This window comes from Myotis myotis, unplaced genomic scaffold (assembly GCF_014108235.1).
Source record: "Myotis myotis isolate mMyoMyo1 unplaced genomic scaffold, mMyoMyo1.p scaffold_m19_p_3, whole genome shotgun sequence".
NCBI classification, from domain to species: Eukaryota; Metazoa; Chordata; class Mammalia; order Chiroptera; family Vespertilionidae; genus Myotis; species Myotis myotis.
Window position 1 is genome coordinate 101,126,240 of NW_023416335.1, and position 23,420 is coordinate 101,149,659.

Sequence of the window (23,420 nt, forward strand, 5' to 3'; positions counted from 1 at the left end):
AGAAAAACTGACTTCTTTCAGGACCCACAGTTTTAGCATCTGAAGCCATGTAAACATGAACATTCTAAATTCAATATCTGATTCCATTTCCAGTGCTTCCACCACTATAGTACATTAAAATAACATCAGCCAAAATTAGGAAATTACAGAAATATGTTAACATGCTTGTATGATATTCTTTGGGCTCTCTTAAGTCAGTGATTTTCAATTGATATGCTGCAAGAATATTTAAGACATGCAAGGGGTACGGACCTCTTTTCGCTAGATTGTTCAATAAAACAAATGACAACAGCCTACACAACAAAAGCCATCTGGTGTGAATGCTCTGTCTTGAACCATAAATATATGTCATATTATAGAGTTGTATCATAAGGTTGCATCTGATTGGTCAATTCTTGGTACCAGAAATCCTTATATACAAGTATAGGCACCTGATTTTTTTTTTTTAATCCTCACCCAAGAATATGTTTTTATTTTTTAGAGAGAGCGCAAAACATCAATTGGTTAACTCCTGTACGTTCCCCAACTGGGGATTGTGTGTGCCCTGACCAGGAATCAAACCCCCAACTTTTTTTTTTTAATTTTATTTTATTGTTTAAAGTATTACAAATAGTAGTACATATTTCTCCTTTTTTTTCCCCCATAAGCTCCCAACTTTTTGATGTATGGGGTGACGCAACTGAGCAACCCAGCCAGGGCTAGATACTTTGTAGCAAAAAGGGTAGGTAATTACTATCATTATTTCTTTTTGTAAATCAATCAAAATTATACCTATTTTTTGTCAGATTGGCAAAAATATATTTTTTGGTGTGCCTGCCACAGAATTTTAGTAATTAGTTTATGTGTGCCATGAAGTGAAAAAGGTTGAAAATTATTATCTTAAATCATATAAAGTTTTTGATTAATTTTCTTACTATGTCAAGTTTGTTTTTCCTATTAAATTTTTTCTTAGCAGAAAACTGGATTGTGCCAAGATATTACATTACATTCTCTTAAGGAGCATTAAAAAATAGCACAAGCTGTTATAGCTGTTTTCCAGTATATGAATTAACAGTTACTACTACAATAAAACTACTATTGATGGTAGCGAATATTTTTTAATGCTTAGGTCTAAGGTATAATTTAAGCACTTCATCTGTATATACTCATTTAATGCTCATAATTAAGAGGCAATAAGGTATTATTATTATCCCTATTTTATTTATGAGAAAAGTGAAGCACAAAGGTAACTTTCCCATGATTACACAAAAAGTTAAGTTACACAACTGGGATTCAAACTCAGGCCGTCTGCCTCTAGAACCTGGGATTTTAATAGTCACGCTATGTCACCTTTTTTGCACAATGTATGTTTTCAAGATACATTCCTTTTACCTGGAGTAAGACTACACTGATAATAATAAGACTATCAATGTTAACTTTATTATAATGTGTAGAAGGCAAAGATATAATTTGCAAAGATTTATAGGCTTATCAAGTTTCTTTCCAGAAGTTGATTGCTAGATGATTTTTAATTTAAATATCAGAACTTTAAAGGCTTTCAACATTAGCCTTTCCTTTAAAAAGAGCCTTTTTGACATGATACTATGTTTAATATTTTTAATAACAGCATTAAAATGACATTTTTACATCAGCATGTATTTTAATTTTTTAAAGAGATTATTATATTCAATATTCTGACCTGCTTGAGAAGCTGCCTGCATTGTACCAGGTAATGCATTTGGTAGCAGACCTCCTGAGGGGAGAAGGCCACTCAGGTTTATTCCAGCAGGAGTTATGGCACCAGTGTTACAGCCCAGCATAGAATTTGAACCATTCATCAAAGCCTGAGCTCCACTACAGGAGAATAGACAAAGCATTAAACTTACAATATATATATAAAAAAAATCAGACTTAATTCCTTACATTAAAAAAAGAAAAAACACCACCACTATTAAACCAATTAGATAATTCTATCCTAAATATTAATTTCAAGGCTGTTTCCTTTTTATGCTAGAAAGTTACAGCAAGGTTAGCTAAAATTAAGTACACATACTGCATATTAATCAAGGTTATAATATAATTTCAAAGAGTAAAGTATTAAAAGATAGTAACAGAAGACGAACAGAAAAATCTAAGCTACTGTCAATATGTAATAGTATTGTATCAGTGCATATAAACAGATGTATTACCTAAAATTAAAACATACTTGGTTGAGATAGCTTCTATCCATATTTAAAGTATTTTCTTTAGTTTCAGTAACATGATTTTATTCTTAATTTCACAATGAGAATTCATTCAGATTGGTGAGAATATCTTTTGAAAAAATCAGGGCATCAATGAAGACTTACCAAACAGAGCCCACTACATTGATGAAGTTAAGTCCAGCAGAGTTTGCCATGACCTGGGTGGCTGTGGTTCCTGGGGTTATAGATGTTACCATGGTGGAAAGAGGAATGGTCGTTACAGGCATTGCCTGGCTCAGAGACCTTTGCTGCTGAGCAAACTGAGTTAACAAAGTGGGCTGAGGGGTGAAGCCTGAATCTTGGGGAGTAGGGGTAGTTGAAGGGGTAATAGGAGTTGAGCTCTGAGCATCAGGAGGGTATGGGGTCGATGAAAGGGTTGGTGTAGGAGTAGATGGCTTAGGAGTTCCAGATCCTGCTCATTGAGAAAAATAAAAATTGCTAGGTTGTTATAAATGGCCAGTCTTTTTAAAAATAAGGTTAATGGAATTTTACTTAGCACTGACAATTTGTTTCAGTTTTTTTTTTTAAAGCAGTTAACTGCAAGTGTTAATTTCTACACATGATACATGAGTGTTACTACACTCATTACAATTAAGGATGCAGTATATCACCTAAAACTCCCATCAGATGTTATTATAGTAATAGTAAAAATATACATTTGTATTCTACCACATTACCCATTTAAGTTATTTTCCTATATGCTACCTCTGGTCTAAAAAATTTAAAAGGAATTCAAATTAATTTTTTGTTATTCACAATTTCACTAATTTAGGACTTCATTTAAAAATATTGCTTATTTTCTGTAACAGTCTGAGATAAACACTGAACATATTTAATAAATTACATATGGTTAACAGTCATATTTGGCACCTAAATATACATGTTTAGGTCCTAACACATCACGTTTATCCTGACAAGCAAATTACAAAACACAGCAATAAAGCAAATATTTGATAGATAATACTGCATCTTTAACAGTAACTGTGTACTCTATTTAATTGTAGAATGTATAGAAAATCTGTTGTGAATGAAGTATGCACAGTTTATCAACTTTTTAAGAAAAAACAAAAACCAAAAACCAAAAAAGTAAAACCAAAAGCTCTTGAGGTGTTTTCTTTTTTAGCTTTCATGTCCTGCAGAAAGAAAGGAAAGAAATGTGAATGTCCAGAAGCTGTCACTCAACCCTTACTTAAAGTAACAACTGTGTGCAGATTAGCATAATTCATACCCACAACATAAGAAGTGTGAATAAGACTTTCAGGAAATTGATATATTTTTCTTTGTGCAAAACAAGAAGGCAGAAAAATTACACCTTTTGAGCTATCAAGATGAAGATGTTTATATCTAATGAGAAGACCACCCTATCACTGTGCAGTGTACTAAAACTTTCAGCACACTTTAGTTACCTATAAAAAAAAATTTAAAAAACTGGAATGCTTTCTTGCAAATTGGGATTGAAATATCTCAGATATTTATTAATTTGAAGAAATTCTCCCAAAAGAATTCTTATAAAACTCTTCTTAATGATAAAAAAAGTATTCAGTACTAAAAATTACATTTTAGTTATCTTCAGAATAATGCTTTATAATCATCACGTTTTACTAGCTGACAATTTATAAGAGTGTAGAGTGTTTCAGAAAAATTGGCTTTCGGTTTATTGTATCACCACCTTGGAAATAGTTGGTTTCTTACATATACAAAGACAGGACTGCAACAAGAACTCTTATGACATTTTTTTCATATTAGCCCCATAGTTTACATAAAATGTAAAGTGACCCTAGGATAAAATGAAATAAAAAATATTTTGGAATCTTATTGCCATATCTAACTACCAGATTTTTTAAAAGGAGATGTATAGGCTGTAAGTCTATAAGAAAGGTTTACACAAGGTGCATACATAAATATAGAAAAACAAATAGAATTATATTAAACACATAATACATACAATCAACAAGAGATTTGCCTCAAGATTATCAAAACTTATACATTTTGGGTACACAGTTCATCCAGATTTCACTATTTCACTGGTCAAAAAAGCTATCTAAGAAACACTACTGCTAAAGCTTATGAAAAGTTAATGTGAGAATTTAAATCAGGACTCACTTTGTGATGAACTGGCAGGTGACAGGGCAGCTGGAGAAAGCATGCTAACTTGACTGAGATCCACAGATGACTTTCGAGAAAGACTTGGTGGCTTAGAAGCTGGAGGAGGAGTTGGAGATTTAAGAAAGCTGCTGGCCTGTTGTGGCGTAAAATAGTTACCTAGAATATAAAATTGTTTCTTATAATTCAAAATTTTATGAAAATCAAAATATGAGTAAAATTTTAAAAACAAGTTATGACCATATGCTATTTCTTATACTAGATTACAGAAAAGTAAGGAATGTAATACCTGTGGAACTATTTCCTGAGCTTGAGGGAAGTTTGATGGGTGGAGGTCGATGTTTTATTCCTTTCCCTAGTACTGAAGACTGAACTGAAACAGTCTCAGGCTGTAAAAAACAATGACATTAAGTATACTTGTTACAATTAAGGTCAAATCAGTATCTCATAAATTAATACCACTATAATTCCCAGAAGAAAAAACATTTTATTTTTTAAAAATATTTTTATTTCAGAGGAAGGAAGAGGAAGAGAGAGATAAAACATCAATGATAAGAAAGAATCATTGACTGGCTGCCCCCTGCACGCCCCCTTCTGGGGATAGAGCCCGCAACCCAGGCATGTGCCCTTGACTGGAATAGAACCAAGGATCCTTCAGTCTGCAGGCTGATGCTCTATCCATTGAGCTGGGCAGAAAAAAAACATTTTAAAACTGCAAAGTACTTTCAGTGGTTATAGAGATTGAATATTACAGATGTTACAAAAGAATAAATTTCAAATAAGGACATCTTATGCAGAAACAATGAAGGAAAAATTTCCAAGTAAGAGAATGGGGAGAAAGAGTTTGTGAGAAAGGGGCAGAGGAGTAAGATGGAAACAAAGCTTAATCCTTAAATCTTTTCCAGAAAAGTAGTAACTATTGAAGCCAGGTGATTCATTACACCTTTTGCTCTACCTTCGTGTATATTTGAAAATTTCCATTATAAGAAGTTAAATATAAAGTTAAAAGTAAAAACAAAAACAATTGCTACATCCCTCAAAAAATAATATATCAGACAGCCAGCTGGCCTAGAGGTCAAATCCCCCCAGTATTAACTACAACAATCAAGGCTTAACTACAACAAGACTGCGCACAAAGACCACTAGGGGGTGCACCAAGAAAGCATAAAAAATGCGGAGACAAAGAAACACGACAAAACTGTCAATGGAGGATATTCAGTTCAGAACCACACTTTTAAGGTCTCTCAAGAACTGTCTAGAAGCCGCTGATAAACTTAATGAGATCTACAAGAAATCTAATGAGACCCTCAATGTTATGATAAAGAACCAACTAGAAATTAAACATACACGGACTGAAATAACGAATATTATACAGACTCCCAACAGCAGACCAGAGGACCACAAGAATCAAGGCAAAGATTTGAAATGCGAAGAAGCTAAAAACACCCAACCGGAAAAGCAAAATGAAAAAAGAATCCGAAAACACGAAGATAGTGTAAGGAGCCTCTGGGACAGCTTCAAGTGTACCAACATCAGAATTATAGGGGTGCCAGAAGATGAGAGAGAGCAAGATATTGAAAACCTATTTGAAGAAATAATGACAGAAAACTTCCCCTAACCTGGTGAAAGAAATAGACTTACAAGTCCAGGAAGCACGGAGAACCCCAAACAAAAGGAATCCAAAGAGGACCACACCAAGACACATCATAATTAAAATGCCAAGAGCAAAAGACAAAGAGAGACTCTTAAGAGCAGCAAGAGAAAGAAACTCAGTTACCTACAAGGGAGTACCCATACGACTGTCAGCTGATTTCTCAACAGAAACTTTGCAGGCCAGAAACTTTGATGGCAAGAAATATTCAAAGTGATGAATAGCAAGAACCTACAACCAAGATTACTTTATCCAGCAAAGCTATCATTCAGAACTGAAGGTCAGATAAAGAGCTTCACAGATAAGGAAAAGCTAAAGGAGTTCATCACCACCAAACCAGTATTATATGAAATGCTGAAAGGTATCCTTTAAGAAGAGGAAGAAGAAGGAAAAGGTAAAGATACAAATTATGAACAACAAACATGCATCTATCAACAAGTGAATCTAAGAATCAAGTGAATAAATAATCTGGTGATCATAATAGAATCAGGGACATAGAAAGGGAATGGACTGACTATTCTTGGGGGGGAACGGGGTGTGGGAGATGCGGGAAGAGACTGGACAAAAATCGTGCACCTATGGATGAGGACAGTGGGTGGGGAGTGAGGGCGGATGGTGGGGCGGGAACTGGGAGGAGGGGAGTTATGGTGGGAAAAAATAGGAACAAATGTAATAATCTGAACAATAAAGATTTAAGAAAAAAAAAAAAACATATCACAGATTACCTGAGAAATAATTAGGCACAAATAACAAACAACATAAACAATATTTGGCATAAAAAAGAAAACAGGAAAAACCAAGATGGCGGCATAGGTAAACACCGGACTTTGCTGCCTCACACAGCCACTTCAAAAATACAACTAAAAGATGGAACGGACATCATCCAGAACCACAGGAAGGCTGGCTGAGTGGAAATTCTACAACTAGAAGGAAAGAGAAAAGCATACCAAGACTCAGAGGAGGCGCAGTGCGGAAGTAAAATACTAAGGTACAGAGGAGCACAGGGAGCGAGCTGGCGGCTGAGGGCACGGTTGTCGTTTTCAATCGGGAGGGAGTCTCAGGCTCCGAGCTCCAGTTCTGGGAGAGTCTCTGGGGACCCAGACTCATACGGGAGAAGCGGGACTGTCTGGCATCGGTCGGAACTCGGGGGCAGCTTTCTCTCGGAGGGTCTTGCAGCGATTGCCGAGACACTGAGAAGCTGGGCCTCTGAGAGCAGCCATAACTGCTAGCCCCGTCCTGTTGATCCCGTGGGACCTGCCCCGCCCAAGCCCTGCAGGGAGGCTTTTGCTGGATAGCCTCAGGCAGAAGCTAGATTAGCACCTCCCTAAAGATCCAGGAGCCAGTGTACCCAGAGGTCAGAGTGGGAGGATCCAGTTTGCAGGTCCATGGAACCATAAAGGACACATTCAGGGGGCGACTCAGTGAGCACCAAAGCCCCATTGAAGCAAGCCTTGCCCCGGAGGGGTGTCTCCAGCACAGAAGTCTCCAGACACAGCTGATTCTCACAGCCAATTGGCCTAGAGGTCAATTCCTCCCAGTGATACCTACAAGAATCAAGGCTTAACTACAACAAGACTGTGCACAAAGACCACAAGGGGGTGCACCAAGACTGTCCTCCTCAGGTCACTGGGGAGGCTGAACCACTGGGCCCTAGAGGACACTTAGCACAGAAAACCACTTTATCAACACAGGGAAGCATGAAAAAATGCGGAGACAAAGAAAAAGGACACAAATGACAGAAATGGAGGAAAGCAAACTGCTGGATATAGAGTTCAAAACCACGGTTATATGGTTTATCAAGAATTTTCTAGAAACTGCCGATAAACTTAATGAGATCTACAAGAAATCTAATGAGACCCTCGAGGTTGTGATAAATGACCAACTAGAAATTAAGCATACACTGACTGAAAGAATATTATACAGACTCCCAACAGCAGACTAGAGGATGGCAAGAATCAAGTCAACGATTTGAAATACGAAGAAGCAAAAAACACCCAACCAGAAAAGCAAAATGAAAAAAGAATCCAAAAATACGAAGATAGTGTAAGGAGCCTCTGGGACAGCTTCAAGTGTACCAACATCCAAAATACAGGGGTGCCAGAAGAAGAGAGAGAGCAAGATATTGAAAACCTATTTGAAGAAATAATGACAGAAAACTTCCCCTACCTGGTGAAAGAAATAGACTTACAAGTCCAGGAAGTGCAGAGAACCCCAAACAAAAGGAATCCAAAGAGGACCACACCAAGGCACATCATAATTAAAATGCCAAGAGCAAAAGACAAAGAGAAAATCTTAAAAGCAGCAAGAGAAAGACAGTCAGTTACCTACAAGGGAGTACTCATACGACTGTCAGCTGACTTCTCAACAGAAACTTTGCAGGCCAGAAGGGAGTGGCAAGAAATATTCAAAGTGATGAATGCCAAGAATCTACAAGCAAGATTACTTTACCCAGCAAAGCTATCATTCAGAATTGAAGGTCAGATAAAGAGCTTCACAGATAAGAAAAAGCTAAAGGAGTTCATCACCACCAAACCAGTATTATATGAAATGCTGAAAGGTATCCTTTAAGAAGAGGAAGAAGAAAAAGGTAAAGATACAAATTATGAACAACAAATACACATCTATCAACAAGTGAATCTGAAAATCAAGTGAATAATCTGATGAACAGAATGAACTGGTGATTATAATAGAATCAGGGGCATAGAAAGGGAGTGGACTGACTATTCTTGTGGCGGGAAAGGGGTGAGGGGGATGCGGGAAGAGACTGGACAAAAATCGTGCACCTATGGATGAGGACAGTGGGTGGAGTGTGAGGGAGAAGGGTGGGGTGGGAACTGGGTGGAAGGGAGTTATGGGGTGAAAAAAGAAGAACAAATGTAATAATCTGAACAATACTAAAGATTTAATTAATAAAAAAAATAAACAAACAAACAAAAAAAAGAAAACAAACACACACTTCTGTTTCTTTCCCTGGAGAAAGCTGACTCATGCTGGCTGAGCCACTGGAGCTGTGCAACATCTTGACTGGACACTTGGCTTCATTCTGGACCAATTCCTGGTACTGATTAACTACCCTAAAATATTAGAAAAAGAAAAAAACAACAGGTAAGAATTACTTAACTCTTTTAAACATAAACTTATTATGTAGAAAATAAGAAGTGTTAATTAAAAAGTTGCATCAAGTTAACACAAAAATTAAAATTTGACAGTTACCTTTTTGTTAAAAGTACTCTTTTAATCTTTTCAATGACAAGCTAATGCTCAAAATCTTTTGCACTTAAATTAGCAATCTTAAAATATATTTTCAGTATCTTATTTCAAATACAGAAATTACATGGGTTATTTTTTAATCAATAAGCAGTCAAAAAATTACCCCCTTCACTTAACATTCTGATTAAAGTGCTACATAGAAAGCATCTTCCTTACCTACCATAGATATGTCTACATTTTTTTATTTAAACTAAAGCTCTATTTTAAACATTATTCTTTTTGTTGTTACTTACCTAATTCTATTTTTTTAAATGCTACTAAAACCTATGGCATAACTAAAATCAAACTTCTGATTCCTAATGAAGTAGTCTTTATCCGCTAAGAGGGAAGATTTTCATATCTATCTAGATCAAAAATAAAGAAGCTAGTATTTTTACCGTTCAGCATCAGTCTTTGATCCTATAATGAACCTAAAATATTTAAAGAAAGAAAAGTATTAGATAAGAGTTCTCTTAGGGAGCACTGGGATTACTTTTGAAGGCTTCCATATTTTACTGACAGTAACTTAATAAATTAAAATCCACCAAGATATGAAACAAATTTAAAATAAATATATAGCAAAATTTGGCATTGCAAAATAAATAATATTGTGAATAATTTGGCTGGTTTAATTTAAGGAGGATTTATTTTGCCACAAAACTTAAGTATCAAAATATAATCTGGGCTGAAAGTTACCAAGTGCTATACAACCCTACAAGTGTCTGTTCTACAACAAAATTCACTGAACTGTGTGCAAGGCCTTCTTTTCAAGCTTTAACCTATAGCAGCTCTTCAGCTATAGTCCCAGCTGATTATTGCAACCAATGGTTTCAGAAGTCATCAGTCTACATAGCAGGAACACAATATATTTTAGACAAGGAAGATAGTTTACTGGCAACTCAGAAAAAAATGTCTTCGCTACGTCTTTAAAGAGTTTGACATTTATGTGTTTTCTTAACAGATTTTAATAGTGAGTTTATTTTTTTTAATTACCAATTTGAATGATCTTCTGTGGAGGAGCTGAAATACAAAATGTAAAAAAACAAAACAAAACAAAAAAAAAAACCTGGTTAATGCAGCTCAAACTTTAACTTCATAGTTATTAAATCAAATAATTTATGAATATGGAGAATGGCTGAAAGATAATAAACCATACAGCATTTTTGCAGCAACTTCCTAATATAAAGGCAAAAAAATTTTATTTTCTTCTTGCCAAATCTAATTGGGTAGCTTTCTTAACTAATTTTAAAAAATAAGAATATATGTTATTCCCTTGTGTTTAAAAAAAGTTCATAAATTGCCCTGACCGGTTTGGCTAAGTGGATAGAGCGTCGGCCTTCGGACTGAGGGTTCCCGGGTTCGATTCGGGTCAAGGGCATGTGCCTTGGTTGTGGGCACATCCCCGGTGGGGAGCGTGCAGGAGGCGGCTGATCGACGTTTCTCTCTCATTGATGTTTCTAGTGCTCTATCCCTCTCCCTTCCTCTCTGTAAAAAATCAAAAAAAAAAAAAAAGTTTATGAATTGATTTAAAATGACCACTATATATCTTTAAGGGGAAGATTTATACAAATAAAGGTAATAAAAATATCGGATCCTTCTAAATTAGTATACAATAGAAACTGCTAATGTAAAAAAATTAGCAGAGAACTCCTGACCGCTACTGTTTCCTCCCATCGACTTTTACTTAGAGCAGTGGTTCTCAAACTTCCTAATGCCGTGACCCTTTAATACAGTTCCTCATGTTATGGTGAACCCCAACCATAAAATTATTTTTGTTGCTACTTCATAACTGTAATTTTGCTACTGTTATGAATCGTAATGTAAATATCTGATATGCAGGATGTATTTTCAATTGTTACAAATTGAACATAATTAAAGCATAGTGATTAATCACAAAAACAATATGTAATTATATATGTGTTTTCCGATGGTCTTTGGCAATCCCTGTGAAAGGGTCTTTGGGGGTCGCGACCCACAGGTTGAAAACTGCTGAGTTAGATATTTGTGAGGTTATTCTTTAAAATCCATCTTTCTGCTGTAGTTTCAATTAGTATTTTGTGTACATAAAGACTTTATAAACAATTCAACACAGATCTGGTCCCTGCTTTTTTCTCCTTTTTGTTATTTCTTATTTTCAAAACATTATCAACTTGATTAAAACAGAAAACTAATAAAAACAAAACTAAATACTGGTACCTTGTACTAAATATATGTAGTTCATAAATTTAGGCAGCCAAATCTAATTAATGTATTTAAGTAACAAATGAATCCCCAAGGGAGTTTTATTCATTAATGGTTTATCAGTAGTTGCTAAATGAATTCTGATGATTGCTTTTGTTAATTACATGTATTTAACAGAACTCACTGGGATGGAGAAATCTGGCTGTCAATCTCTTCATCTTTACATGGCTGAATTTTACCATAGTAAAGTGGATCACCAAGTGACTGCAAAATGGTCAGCTTTGTTTTCTGATTACCAGCTTCACATTCAAATACATAATCATCTTTGACATCCTGAAAAATATAGAGCATCCCATTATGAACAAAAGGGGGCTATGGAGACATCCAGTAAAGATGGTGGCAAAGGCAAACGTGGTACTCCCCGCCTCCTACAACCACATTGAAATTTACAACTAACACACACAACAACCATCATTCAGAACCACCTGAAATCTAGCTGAATGAAAGTCCTACAGCTAGGGAATTAAAGAAGAAGCACATCAAGTCTGGTAGGAGGGGCGGAATTGTGGACCTGCTGGTCCCACACCCATGTGTGGCAGTTTAAAATTAGGAGGGATATGTTAGCCATGGAGGTTTCCCTGAGGAATACAGGGTTGCTGGACCACATCAGGCCCCCAGCCTAGGGTTCCAGAGCTGGGAAAAGAAGTCCCCATAACTTCTGGCTGTAAAAACGAGCAGGGAGTGTGGTTGAGTGACATGAAGGCGGCGGGAGTCCCAGGCAGTTCCTCTTATAGGGCCCACGCATAGACTTACTTGGACTCACTCCCTCTGAGCTCCAGTGCTGGAGCTGCAGTTTGAAAGGAACCTGGGACATTTGGGGAGGAACTAACTTGTCTGGAATCAAGGCAAGAGCTGGAGGGGTAGCTTTCTCCCAGACAGAAGTGCTGCCAGAGGCCAGTGTTTCTGTGCTGAGCTCTCCCTATCATAGAGCTGACAGGCTGGGCCATATCTGAATCTCCTTCAACATGGCTTACACTTCTCACCGACCCTGGTGATCCCCGAGACACCCTCCCTACTTGCAGATTCATCCAAGCCATTTCCAGTGGCTTTTCCATATAACTGGCCTCTCCTGCCTCTTCTTTGGATTTTCCTAAAATCTCTCATCAAGTAGCAGCTGACATCAGCGTACTTCTCAGTAAGGGGTCCCAGGCCCTGCATTCGCCACAGCCCGCCTTGGTTCACAGGTTGGCCTCTCCTGGGCACCTCTAAACTCAACATAAATAGCAGCCATCTACAGACTGCTTTGTAGCTCATACTGGGTAGCCCCTGGTAGGGCACAGGCAGAGGCTGACTTTGCACCTCCTGGAAGGGCCCAGAGGCAGTGCAACTGGTGATCAACTTCGACCACACGAGATTACAACCCTACCACTTTCATGAGTGACACTGAAAGGGTGGACACAGTGAACACCAAAGCCCCACTGAACCAAGTCCAGTTCCATAGGGTTGGCTCCTGCACAGCAGCCCTTCAACTATAGTCCCAGCTGATTACCACAACCAATTGGCATGGGGGTCAATCCCTCCCAATGATACCAATACAAATCAAGGCTCACCTATCTTATGACAGTGCACATAGTTCATACAGGGGTGCTGCTGGGGTGCCTAGCTCAGGAAACTGGTGAGGCTGAGCCACTGGGCCCTAGAAGATACTTACCAAGTCTAGGAGACATAGCAGATCTACCTAATACATAGAAACAAACACAGGGAAGCAGCCAAAATGCAGAGACAAAGAAATATGTCACAAATGAAAGAAATCTCCAGAAAAAGAACTAAAGGAAATGGAAGCAAAAAACTAATAGATACAGAGTTCAAAACAATGGTTATAATGATACTCAAGGAACTTAATGAGAACTTTAAGGAACTTAATGAGATCAACAACATAAAAAAGGACCAGAGAGAAATGCAGCATACACTAACTGAAATAAAGAATAATTTATAGGCCTTCAACAGTAGAGTAGAGGATGCTGAGTCAAATCAATAATTTGGAATATAAGGAAGCAAAAAAACACCCAATTAGAACAGCAAAATGAAAAATCCAAAAATATGAACTTAGTGTAAGGAGCCTCTGGGACAACTTCAAGGGTACCAACATTCACATCATGGGGGCACCAGAAGGAGAAGAGAGGGATCAAGATAACCTATTTGAAAAAATAATGACAGAAAAATTCCCCTATCTGGTGATAGAAATAGACATATAAGTCCAGGAAGCACAGAGTCCCAAACAGATGAACCAAAGAAGCCTACATCAAGGCACATCACAATTAAAATGCAAAACATGAAAGACAAAGAGAGAATCTTAAAAGCAGCAAGAGAAAAGCAGTTAGTTACCTACCAAGGGAGCACCTGTAAGACTGTCAGCTGGTTTCTCAACAGAAACTTTTCAGGCCAGAAGGGAGTGACAAGAAATATTCAAAGTGATGAAAAGAAAGGACCAATATTACTCCACCCAGCAAAGCTATCATTTAGAATTGAAAGTCAGATAAAGAGCTTCCCAGATAAGGAAAAGCTAAAGAAGTTCATCACCATCAAATCAGTATCATATGAAATGAAGAAGAAGAAGAAGAGGAGGAAGAGGAGGAAGAGGAGGAGGAGGAGGAGGAGGAAGAGGAGGAAGAGGAAGAAGAGGAAGAAGAGGAAGAAGAGGAAGAAGAGGAAGAAGAAGAAGAAGAAGAAGAAGAAGAAGAAGAAGAAGAAGAAGAAAGAAGAAAGAAGAAGGAGGAGGAGGAGGAAAGAAAAAAAGAAAGGAAAAGAAGGAAGAAGGAAGAAGAAGAAGAAAGAAGAAAAAAGAAGAAAGAAGGAGAAGAAAAGGAAGAGGAAGAAGAGGAGGAAGAAGGAAGGAAGAAGAAGGAGGAGAAGAGGAGGAGGAGGAGGAGGAGGAGGAAGAGGAGGAGGAAGGGAAGAAGAAGAAAGAAAGAAAGAAAGAAAGAAAGAAAGAAAGAAAGAAGAAGGAGGAAGAAAGAAGAAGGAAGAAAAAGAAGAAGGAGAAGGAGAAGGAGAAGGAGAAGGGGAAGGAGAAGGGGAAGGAGAAGGAGAAGGAGGAGAAGAAGGAAAGGAAGGAAGGAGGGAAGGAAAGAGAAGAAGGAAGAAGAAGGAGAAGAAGGAGGAGGAGGAGGAGGAGGAGAAAATATGATCAGTAAAATCGCAATAAATGCATATCTATCAACAGTTGAATCTAAAAATCAAAATAAATGAACAAGGAATCTAATGAAAATAAAACCAGATGCATGGAAACATGGAACGGACTGACGAATCTCAGAGGGAAGTGGGTAGTAGAGCCAGGAAGAGACTGACTAAAGAATTTATATGCATATACACTTTACCTATGGACACACAATAAGGTGATGAAGGCTTGGGGTTGGATGGAAACTGGGTGGAGGGGGGCAATGGGGAGATAAAAAGGGAGACATCTATAATACTCTCAAAAATAAAGATTTTTGGTTTTTTTAAAGAAAAATCTCAAGATATCAGCTGATATCAGGAAAAGTGCACAAGAAAATTCAACATCTGTTCATGATTTCTAAAAACCACTGGGAAAATAGAAATAGAAGGAAACTTTCTCAAGAAAGAGCATCTACAAAAGTAAAAAATAAAGAAATCTATGGCTAACATACTTAATGGTTAAAGACTGGCCCTGGCCAGGTATCTCAGTTGGTTAGAGCATCTTCCTGATACACTAAGGTTGTGAGTTGGATCCCAGGTCAGGGCACATGTGAGAATCAACCAATGAGTGCAAAAATTAAGTGGAACAACAAATCAATGTTTCTCTCTCTCTCTCCCCACCCCTTCCTCTCTCACTGAAAACAACAACAAATCAATAAATAAAAGTTTTTAAAAAGGGGGGGGACTACCTGGCAGACCTGACAAACTCAATAAGTGAAGGTAACCACATGGAATGTTCTGATCATAAAAACTCCTAACTGATTATGTTATAATGAAAGTCAGGTCCTAGCACCTATTTATGATAAATTAGTCTTTTACCTTATCCATTGTTTTTGCACGTCTAAGATAACATACTTAAAATGTCAGAATGATCTCTTCCCCAAACCTCCAGAGATAAACACCCAAGGCCTGGGGTAAAATAACCCCATCATTCCTATCTTTCACCTGCATACCTCTGTAAACCATGTTATATTCTATGTTAACTATCCTGCAGCCACCAGTGGAAAAAAAAAATTACCACTCTTTTACTTTTTATCCAATTCAAGAGATTTCCCTGCTTTACCATCTCCTGCTTCCTTAATTTACCACCAATGGCTTTCATGTAACCTTCCTTCTTGTCTTTCCCTTTGATTAAAACATATAAAGTAAGCTATAAAACTTATTCTTTAGGGTATTCTCTCAATCTTTTGAGATTTTGCTTCTGGATCTAGCCTTTAGCTTTGGCTCAGATAAACTCTTTAAACCGTTCTTTCCTACACTCCAGACAAACACCTCTAGTAGACACAATCAGAATTAACAAAAATCAGACATAAATGACATACTAACAGATTTGGCAATAGGAAGACATTTCACTTCCACATTTACTTTATTTAATAAATTATGCCCATTTCTCCCGTTATTATTACAAATAGGGAAACTTACATAGAATACTTCCTTAGGAAACATACTTAAAATAACTTACTACTTACTAATTTGAAGCAAAACAAATCAGAACCATCAATATGCAACCAAAGCAAAAGTAAAAATGCAGTTATGCATTAAAATTAAAATTACCTTTTAAACTGGAAGCCACACTTTGTTTAAAAAATTCAGATCCCAGATTAGGAACATTAGAAATGAAGACTATAATGGTTACTTACATGGGCTGGCCAGACTGTTGGTTGTGAGTCATCAGATTTGATAGACTTTTCCACTTTAGCATATTTCTCCACCTAAGCAATCAAATCAAGAGATACGAGATATAATGAAATCAGTATTAAGACCAAAGAGAAGAATCTAAGTAACAATACTATATACTTTTTAGCACAAGAATTCTTGAGTCACTAATATCACTGACTACCATCTTAAGTAGTTTAAAACTTTCCTGATATATTCAATTACACCAGGGGTCCTCAAACTTTTTAAACAGGGAGCCAATTCACTGTCCCTCAGACCGTTGGAGGGCCGGACTACAGTTTAAAAAAAAATTATGAACAAATTCCTATGCACACTGCACATATCTTATTTTGAAGTAAAAAAACAAAACGGGAACAAATACAATATTTGTATTTGCATGTGGCCCGAGGGACGTAGTTTGAGGACCCCTGAATTACACTAACTGGTTTTTAAAATAAAACAAAATTAGAATCAAATTATTTGCCATTAAACAAACACCATAAATACAGTACTTTCTTAGACAGTGCCTCTTCTTTTTATTCCATAAATTGTATCACATTTGTCCTTTAGGAAAATCAGAATGTCTGAGAGGTGATTAGGATCAGCATCTTTCCCATTGGTTGGATTTTTAACGAAACAGGAGCTAGCATGTAACAGTGGGGACAAAACTGGAAGGGACCTAAGGAAGTTACATTAAACTTGATCAAATCTATATGAATCTTTCCCAGTTTTTAGTCAGACTTGGGCCATATATATTGTATATTTCCTACTAGTCTGTGCAAGTCAAATGCTCTCATATTTCTGATAACCATGACCTTGTTTATGTTTTTTTTTAATCCTCACCTGAGGATATTTTTCCATTGATTTTTAGAGAGAGTGGAAGAGAGAGGGAAAGACAGAGAGAAATATCGATGTGAGAGAAACACATCAATTGGTTGCCTCCTGCACACTCCCTAAAGAGGGCCCAGGCCGGGGAGCAGCCTGAAACTGAGGTACATGCCCCTGACCAGAATCAAACCCAAGACCCTTTACTCCAACACTCTATCCACTGAGTCAAACCAGCAGCAGTGGTCGGCAAACTCATTAGTCAACAGAGCCAAATATCAACAGTACAATGATTGAAATTTCTTTTGAGAGCCAAATTTTTTAAACTTAAACTATATAGGTAGATACATTGTCATTAACTTAATTAGGGTACTCCTAAGGCTTAGGAAGAGCCACGCTCAAGGAGCCAAAGATTTGCATGTGGCTCGCGAGCCGCAGTTTGCCGACCACTGGCTAAGGCTAACTATGAACTTAAGAGTAACTTAGACTCACCTGGGTAACTGGTAAAAATTGGGATTTCCATGTCCCTATCCTAGAGATCTGATTCAGTAAGTAGGTATGAAGTGAAGCTTGAAATCTATGTTTAACTGGTATCCTGGACGATTTCATTTAATCAAGCCAGATCGAGAAACTGTGTATTAGGGCTTTGTTACTCAAAGTGTGGTTTGTGGACCTCAGTACAACACAACCTAAGAGCTTGTCAGCACTGCAGCATTTCAGGCCTGAGCCCAAGCTTGCTAAATTGGAATCTGCAAGCAATCCAGGTGATTCATATATACATTAAAGTTTGGTAAGCACTGCTTTAGATATCCAGCCTGCCCTCTAAATCTATATTTCACCCTTTGGTAGTTACACTAAATATCTCTTTCGCAGGCTGCATTCCTAGAGGAGTACATAAATTACCAAAAGATAATGTGGCTTACTCTGAGTTACATATTCAGTCTACTTTTAATGATTTTGGCTTTGTGCTTTTCACAATTTTTTTTTAAATCATCCTAATAAAAGAGAAACATGGTAATTGGCCTTCCCATTGGCTAATCAGGGCGATATGCAAATTAACGGCCAGCCAAGATGGCGGCTGGCAGCCAGGCAGCTTAAACTGAACATGAGGCTTGCTTGCTTCAGTGACAGAGGACTGCAACGTCACCGCCTGCCTTGCCAGCCTCTGAGCTTGCAGTTTAAAAAACAGTGTAACAAATATAGAAGCTAAACAAAACCCCAGAAACCAGCTTTCAGAAGGCTGGGATCTCAGAGCTGGAGTTGATACAGAGTTTCAATTATAGAACCGAAACAAACCAGATACCTGCTTTCAGCAGCTGAGGCCTCAGAGCTGGAGCCAAGCCTCAGAGCTAAAGCTGGCCCAGAATTAAAAAAAGAAAAAAAGGAAAAAAGAAAAAAAGGAGCAGTTGGAAGCTTCAGTCACCCGCCAGCCTGAAAACAGCCCTCAGCCCCTCACCCAGATTGGCCAGGCACCCCAGTGGGGACCCCCACCCTGAAGGGTGTGTGACCAGCTGCAAACAGCCATCATCTCCTCATCCAGGATGGCCAGGCACCCCAGTGGGGACCCCCACCCTGATCCAGGACACCTTCAGGGCAAACCAGCTGGCCCCCACCCATGCACCAGGCCTCTATTCTAAATAGTAAAAGGTAATATGCCTCCCAGCACCAGGATCAGCGGAGCTGAGAGGCCTCCCGGCACCGGGATCAGCGTGAAAGGGGGCAGCGCCCAAACCCTCTGATCGCCCTGTGGCTCTGTGTGTGACAGGGGGCGGGGCCACAACCTCCCTATCGGCCCTGCTCTGTTCGTGATAGGGGAAGGCGCCCCAACCCCCTGATCGGCCCTGCTCTGTGCCTGATAGGGGGGAGCTCCCCAACCCCCTGATCACCCTGCGGCTCTGTGTGTGACAGGGTGCGGCGCCCCAACCTCCCCACCCCACGGGCCCTGCTCTCTGTGTGACGGGGTAGAGCCATAACCTCCCCATCGGCCCTGCCCTGAGTGTGACAGTGGCGGCGCCCCAACCCCCTGATCCGCCCTGCTGTGTGTGTGACAGGGGGCGGTGCACCAACTCCCCTATTGGCCCTACTCTGTGAGTGACAGGGGGGAGCTCCTCAACCCCCTGATGGGCCCTGCTCTGTGTGTGACAGGGGGGAGCTCCCCAATCCCCTGATGGGCCCTGCTCTGTGCGTGACGGGGGAAGCTCCCCAACCCCCTGATCGGCCCTGCTCTGTACGTGACAGGGTGCAGCGCCCCAACCCCCTGATTGGCCCTGCTCTGTGCGTGACAGAGGGTGGCGCCACAACCTCCCCATCAACCCTGCCTTGAGTGTGACGGGGCGGTGCCCCAACCTCCCCATCAGCCCTACCCTGAGCGTGACTGAGGGTGGCATCGCAACCTCCCAATCCGCCCTGCTCTGTGCATGACAGGGGGCGGCGCCCCAACTCCCCAATCGGCCCTGCTCTGAGCCCAACCAGGGGCTGCACCTAGGGATTGGGCCTGCCCTCTGCCACCCGGGAGCAGGCCTAAGCCAGCAGGTTGTTATCTCCCGAGGGGTCCCAGACTGCGAGAGGGCACAGGCCTGGCTGAGGTACCCCCCTCTTCCCCTCGAGTGCACAAATTTTTGTGCACCGGGCCTCTAGTCCTATATAATAAAAGGCTAATATGCAAATCGACCAGTTGCTATGACGTGCACTGACCACCAGGAGACACTCAACTCAGGAGCTGCCCCCTGGTGGGCAGTGTGTTCCCACAGGGGAGAACTGCTCAGCCAGAAGCCGGGCTCACGGCTGGTGAGTGTAGCGGCAGGGGCAGGAGCTTCTCCTGCCTCCGTGGCAGCACTAAGGATGTCTGACTTCTGGTTTAGGCCCGCTCCCCATGGAGTCGGACATCCCCTGAGGGCTCCCGGACTGCAAGAGGGCACAGGCCGGGCTGAGGGATCTTCCAAGTGCACAAATTTCATGCACCAGGCCTCTAGTAGATAATAAGAATAGTACATGTGTTAGCTTGGAAAGAATGCAGAAGAACAAACATCTGTTAAAATAACTAACCAATTATAAAAAGTTGAGTAAATAATAAAAAATGCAGAAGAAAGGAATAGGAAAATAAAATAACTAGAGACATCAGAAGATCCCTTTCCTGTCTTTGATCATGCATATTATAGACCACCAAAGAATACCACCCAAGGTTCCTCATCTTGGCCACTGCTCTAATATTGTTAATTTTTAAATTTACCCAGTTTGAGGAAGAAGCATTGCTAGAAAATATGATAAAATATTAAAAACAAAAAAAGGCATTTTATGCATATTATATAATATGTATCAACTTTTCCCATGATTTAAAATTCTTTGGTTATTATTCCTGCTCTAAACACAGTAATAAGAGTTACAGTCTTATTACACAAGTAAATGTAAAAGAAGAATATACCTTCTAAAACTGAGCAGCTTGTTTAAAGAACAATTCATTATTTTTTTTTTTATAAAAAAAGTAAGATTCTTTGTTTGCCCAAAGTATAAGCTACTATTAATTAAACTTAGGAACCTTATATAAAAATAAGTGAAATTCATGAATCAACTTACATCCACTTCAGAAGGTACAGTCAAGTTACAGGGACTCCTTTTCCACATATCTACACACTGAAAAATTAAAAACAGTATAAAGATTCTGAAAATTCAAAATAAGGCAAGGATTTTGGCATAATAATAAGCTTCATTTTAAAAATATACTACTTACATTTCCTGCTTTAGAAATTTTGAGGTCATAATGCTGACCTACTTTTCTTTCCTTTCTTTTTTGTAAGAAATCAAGTAACTTTAGCTGAGGAGGTGGACAATGAGACAGATCCTGCTGTCGATTCAGAGAGGACCTGGAATACCTCTTGAAACACCTGAAATATTAAGAGATTTGAAATAAACTAAGCTAATAAAAGAAATTCAGAATAAATATGGGTTTAAATAAGTAAGCATTAAATATGTAATGAAATCACAAGTATCTGTAGAATATCACCACTTGCCAAGCATGGTCCTAGGCACCAGTGAAATAAAAATGAACAAGACAAACAAAATTCCTGCAACCATGGAGCTGACAGTCCAGTGTGGAAGACAGACATTCAGGTATAAACAGGTAAAATCATTTCAGATAGCAATAAGCAGTAGCAGAAAAACAGGATATTGCAGTAAGAGATAAGAAAGGCAATATTAGCCGAAACCGGTTTGGCTCAGTGGATAGAGCGTCGGCTTGCGGACTGAAGGGTCCCAGGTTCGATTCCGGTCAAGGGCATGTACCTGGGTTGCGGGCACATCCCCAGTGGGAGATGTGCAGGAGGCAGCTGATCGATGTTTCTCTCTCATCGATGTTTCTGACTCTCTATCTCTCTCCCTTCCTCTCTGTAAAAAATCAATAAAATATATTAAAAAAGAAAAAAAAAGGCAGTATTAGAGAAGGAAAAAACTGAAGAAATGAAATGTGACGGGAGACATGAATGACAAGGAACCAGCTATACAAAATTAGGATATTAGTATTTGAAGTAGAAAGAATTTTAAAAGGTGCTGAGATAGAAACAAACTTATTTTGTTTTAAAAGCAGAAAAGATAGGTGCATCAGGGTCCACATAGGAGATGAGGTCAGAGAACAAGGCCTTACAGATCAATGATAATGTGTTTAGATTTAGTATGAGTGATGGAATGCTTTTAGGTAAATTTAGACAAGTGGTAGCATGATCTGCTTTGATGTTTTAAGATTACTCTGGCTTGCTTACATAACGAATAGACCAGAAGGGATCGGAGGTGAAAGCAGGAAAATCAATCAGGAAAGAGCTTATTATAGAAGCTATGATGATTATGGTGGCCTGGACCAACGTAATGGCATTGGGCATGAAGAGATGTGGACAAGAATACAAGGAGACTCTTTAGGGCTTCTGACAGATCCAATATAGCTTTATTTCATTATTTCTAAAGACATATCATTTCCTCAGCATATCTTATTTCAATAATAAGTCAAAGATTTAGAAAATGCATAGGTGTTTTAAGCTCCTTCAAATTTGGTGAAGATCCAAAATGGGCAACTCAAACAGTTATGTAAAGAGAACTTAATGATGAACCAATTATAACTGCAGTCCAAATTTATATGCATTAGTTTTATTAAGAAGAAATAAAACATTTAAAGATAAATTACCATGTTATAAAAAAGCATTTAGTTATAAACTGACTTCTAAAACTGTATTTTTCTATATCTCAAAATAAATTTTTTATCATTTCTTTAAAAGTAATATTAACAAAATTTAAACTGGTTACTGGAGATTAGGAAGTAAAAAAAAAGTAATTATTTCTGTTCATAAATGTCTTTATCGTTTTGGTGAATAGACTCTAAACTTATAGAAATTTTGTTCTTCAAAAGAATACATCCTCACCAGCATGGTTCAGTGCCTGAACATCGACATTATGAACCAGGAGGTCGTGGTTCGATTCCCAGTAAGGGCACACTGCCTGGGTTGCAGGCTCAATCCCCAGTGGGAGGTGTGCAGGAGGCAGCAGATCAATGATTCTCTCTCATCATTGATGTGTCTATCTCTCTCCCCCTCTCCCTTCCTCTCTGAAATAAATATAATCAATAAAAATATATTTTAAAAAAATACAAAGAATGCATCACTTCAATACAAAACCAAAAGTATTAAGAAACTTATAATACACAAAGAAAATAATACAAAGCAATTAAAAATCCTATTTAAAAAACAAATACACAGCACTTACATACTTTGAGAGGGATAAGGTACCAGAAATAGCAAAATTTAGAGCTACTTATTTAGGAGCATCTTTTGGTTTACCTTTCCACAAAGGTAATTACCGTTTCATTGGGTGTGTGTTCATCTTCTGCTTGTTATAGAGCAATCTATTTGCAGTACATGTTACAGCTATAGAAGGATCTAGACACAGTGGTTCAGTTGTAGCTAGGATCAGTTGGCTCTCAAGCAAAAGTTTGTCTTCCTGAAATGTGTAAGAGCACATGTCAGTACCAAACTTAAGATTTTCAAATCAAACATATCACTTAATCTAGAATATATTCCTCTGAGCTCTGCTAAGGATTACAGAAAATATATTATTTCAAGTTCTAATTCAGTGGATAAACTTCAGAAACTTGACATCATAATGAAACTACTAATAGAAATTCAGTAATCAGTACAGTATACAAAGTGGTCAAATTGTAAGGATGCTTCTCCTTAATCCAGCAAATATTTACTGAACACCTACTATGTGTTCGGCGTTGTTCTAGGAGTGGGGGATAAAGTAGTGAACAAAACAGTTAAAATCCTCTTCTACAAGGCTTA

At 38.6% G+C, this 23,420-nt stretch overlaps 1 protein-coding gene across 22 annotated transcripts in view; it reads right to left on the reverse strand.

Moving 5' to 3' along the window:
• The window catches only part of SUPT20H (SPT20 homolog, SAGA complex component), a 49,260-nt gene that overhangs the window by 6,836 nt on the left and 19,004 nt on the right, over positions 1-23,420 (reverse strand). For 16 of the 22 annotated variants that reach the window (XR_004966105.1, XR_004966106.1, XR_004966108.1 and 13 more), the window contains 12 exons: positions 22,940-23,079; positions 20,831-20,984; positions 20,677-20,733; positions 16,263-16,334; positions 11,591-11,739; positions 10,219-10,245; positions 9,624-9,656; positions 8,933-9,050; positions 4,615-4,714; positions 4,326-4,484; positions 2,328-2,634; positions 1,679-1,833 (listed from right to left, as the gene is read on the reverse strand). Coding sequence is in view for 17 of the 22 variants with exons in the window: in XM_036299918.1 (XP_036155811.1) it covers positions 1,679-1,833; positions 2,328-2,634; positions 4,326-4,484; positions 4,615-4,714; positions 8,933-9,050; positions 9,624-9,656; positions 10,219-10,245; positions 11,591-11,739; positions 16,263-16,334; positions 20,677-20,733; positions 20,831-20,984; positions 22,940-23,079 (1,471 nt within the window). In the remaining 5 variants the exon portion in view is untranslated. The remainder of the gene's footprint in view (positions 1-1,678; positions 1,834-2,327; positions 2,635-4,325; positions 4,485-4,614; positions 4,715-8,932; positions 9,051-9,623; positions 9,657-10,218; positions 10,246-11,590; positions 11,740-16,262; positions 16,335-20,676; positions 20,734-20,830; positions 20,985-22,939; positions 23,080-23,420) is intronic. The other 6 variants (XM_036299924.1, XM_036299921.1, XM_036299922.1 and 3 more) reach the window with 3 other exon arrangements.